This window comes from Tachysurus fulvidraco, chromosome 3 (assembly GCF_022655615.1).
Source record: "Tachysurus fulvidraco isolate hzauxx_2018 chromosome 3, HZAU_PFXX_2.0, whole genome shotgun sequence".
Classification (NCBI taxonomy): Eukaryota; Metazoa; Chordata; class Actinopteri; order Siluriformes; family Bagridae; genus Tachysurus; species Tachysurus fulvidraco.
This window is the reverse complement of record NC_062520.1, coordinates 1355049-1357548: the sequence shown is the minus strand read 5'-3', so window position 1 is coordinate 1357548 and position 2500 is coordinate 1355049. Positions and strand designations below refer to the sequence as shown.

The 2500-nt window shown below is 37.0% G+C and overlaps 1 protein-coding gene across 1 annotated transcript in view; it reads left to right on the top strand.

The window, feature by feature from the left end:
• Window positions 1–1157, top strand: part of mfsd1l (major facilitator superfamily domain containing 1-like) — a 14047-nt gene extending 12890 nt beyond the window's left edge. Inside the window, exons 13-14 of the mRNA XM_047810706.1 lie at window positions 460–589; window positions 810–1157. Coding sequence (XP_047666662.1) covers window positions 460–585 — 126 coding nt within the window. The 3' untranslated portion in view covers window positions 586–589; window positions 810–1157. The remainder of the gene's footprint in view (window positions 1–459; window positions 590–809) is intronic.
• Window positions 1158–2500: the final 1343 nt, after the last annotated feature.

The window sequence follows — 2500 nt, the reverse complement described above, 5'->3', positions numbered from 1 at the left end:
TGTTCCAAAAATTTATCACAATTGAGATTATAATAATTATGTGTTTGTGTGTTTTGGGTGGAGGTGAATACCTTCCTGTGTTGGGGTTAGGGTTGGGGTTAGGGTTAGCGGTTAGAGTTAGGGTTGGGGTTAGGGTTGGGGTTAGGGTTAGATTTAGAGTTGGGGTTAGGGTTGGGGTTAGAGTTAGGGTTGGGGGGTTAGGGTTAGTGTTAGGGTTGGGGGTTAGGGTTAGAGTTGGAGTTGGGGGTAGGGTTAGTGTTAGTGTTAGATTTAGAGTTGGGGTTAGGGTTGGGGTTAGAGTTAGGGTTAGGGCTCTGATCTCTACTGTGTCACTGTGTGTACATCCAGTACAGATCAGGAGCAGACATGAGGCAGTGCAAGTCAAGACCTGGTCTGGGTGTTCGAGTGAACTACAATTCATGATTGTGTGTGTGTGTGTGTGTGTGTGTGTGTGTGTAGGGAGGCACATTGAATAAGATGACGAAGAAATCAGCGGTGCAGAACTCTGAGGATCACACAGACAGAGAAACACTCATCACTAATGAAGAGGAGACGGAGAGAGACAACACCACCCTCAACTCTTAAACAGGTCGGCCTTTGAACCTGTCTCTCTCTCTACCTGCCTCTCTCTCTTTCTCTTGCTCTCTCTACCTGTCTCTCTCTCTCTCTACCTGCCTCTCTCTCTCTCTCTCTACCTGTCTCTCTCTCTCTATATATACCTGTCTGTCTCTCACTTTATTTGTGGTGCTTTATGAATTAACTGAATTAACAGAATAGAGGACTTTTATTTTGTCACTTCTACATTACAGCACAGTAAAATATTTCCTTCATACCCCAACTTTGGAGGCTGGGGTCAGAGCACAGAGTCAGACATGATGCACCACTGAAACTGAGAGGGTTAAGGGCCTTGCTCAGGGGCCCAGCAGTGGCATCTTGACGGTGCTGGGACTTGAACCTTGATGGGACTTGAACAACCCAAAGCTTTAAAAACTTTTAATGAAAAATATTTTGCACATAATTTTACAGACTGATTTAAATAAAGTATAATTGTGTAACACTGTGTGTGTGTGTGTGTGTGTGTGTGTGTGTGTGTGTGTTTGAAGTATTATCATATAATATGAACTTTTGTTTTACAGAATAAATGTTTCTGATGTTAACTGAGCTGCTTGTTCAATTCTTTCACATTTACTGCAGGTGTGTTGTGTAGTGAATAAACAGCAGTGTGTGTGTGTGTGTGTGTGTGTGTGTGTGTGGTGAATAAACAGCAGTGTGTGTGTGTGTGTGTGTGGTGAATAAACAGCAGTGTGTGTGGATTTATTTGGGATTTGACCTGCAGTTCAAACGTGCAATAATGTCTCTCCATCTGTGATCATGATAATGATCCCACTCTCTGTGTTTATAATGATTTATAATCCCACTCTCTGTGTTTATAATGATTTATAATCCCACTCTCTGTGTTTATAATGATTTATAATCCCACTCTCAGTGTTTATAATGATTTATAATCCCACTCTCTGTGTTTATAATGATTTATAATCCCACTCTCAGTGTTTATAATGATTTATAATCCCACTCTCAGTGTTTATAATGATTTATAATCCCACTCTCTGTGTTTATAATGATTTATAATCCCACTCTCAGTGTTTATAATGATTTATAATCCCACTCTCAGTGTTTATAATGATTTATAATCCCACTCTGTGTTTATAATGATTTATAATCCCACTCTCTGTGTTTATAATGATTTATAATCCCACTCTCAGTGTTTATAATGATTTATAATCCCACTCTCAGTGTTTATAATGATTTATAATCCCACTCTCTGTGTTTATAATGATTTATAATCCCACTCTCAGTGTTTATAATGATTTATAATCCCACTCTCAGTGTTTATAATGATTTATAATCCCACTCTCTGTGTTTATAATGATTTATAATCCCACTCTCAGTGTTTATAATGATTTATAATCCCACTCTCAGTGTTTATAATGATTTATAATCCCACTCTGTGTTTATAATGATTTATAATCCCACTCTCAGTGTTTATAATGATTTATAATCCCACTCTCAGTGTTTATAATGATTTATAATCCCACTCTCAGTGTACATAATGATTTATAATCCCACTCTCAGTGTACATAATGATTTATAATCCCACTCTCTGTGTTTATAATGATTTATAATCCCACTCTCAGTGTTTATAATGATTTATAATCCCACTCTCAGTGTTTATAATGATTTATAATCCCACTCTCAGTGTACATAATGATTTATAATCCCACTCTCAGTGTACATAATGATTTATAATCCCACTCTCTGTGTTTATAATGATTTATAATCCCACTCTCAGTGTTTATAATGATTTATAATCCCACTCTCAGTGTACATAATGATTTATAATCCCACTCTCAGTGTACATAATGATTTATAATCCCACTCTCAGTGTTTATAATGATTTATAATCCCACTGTCATTGTTTATAATAATGTATAATCTCAGT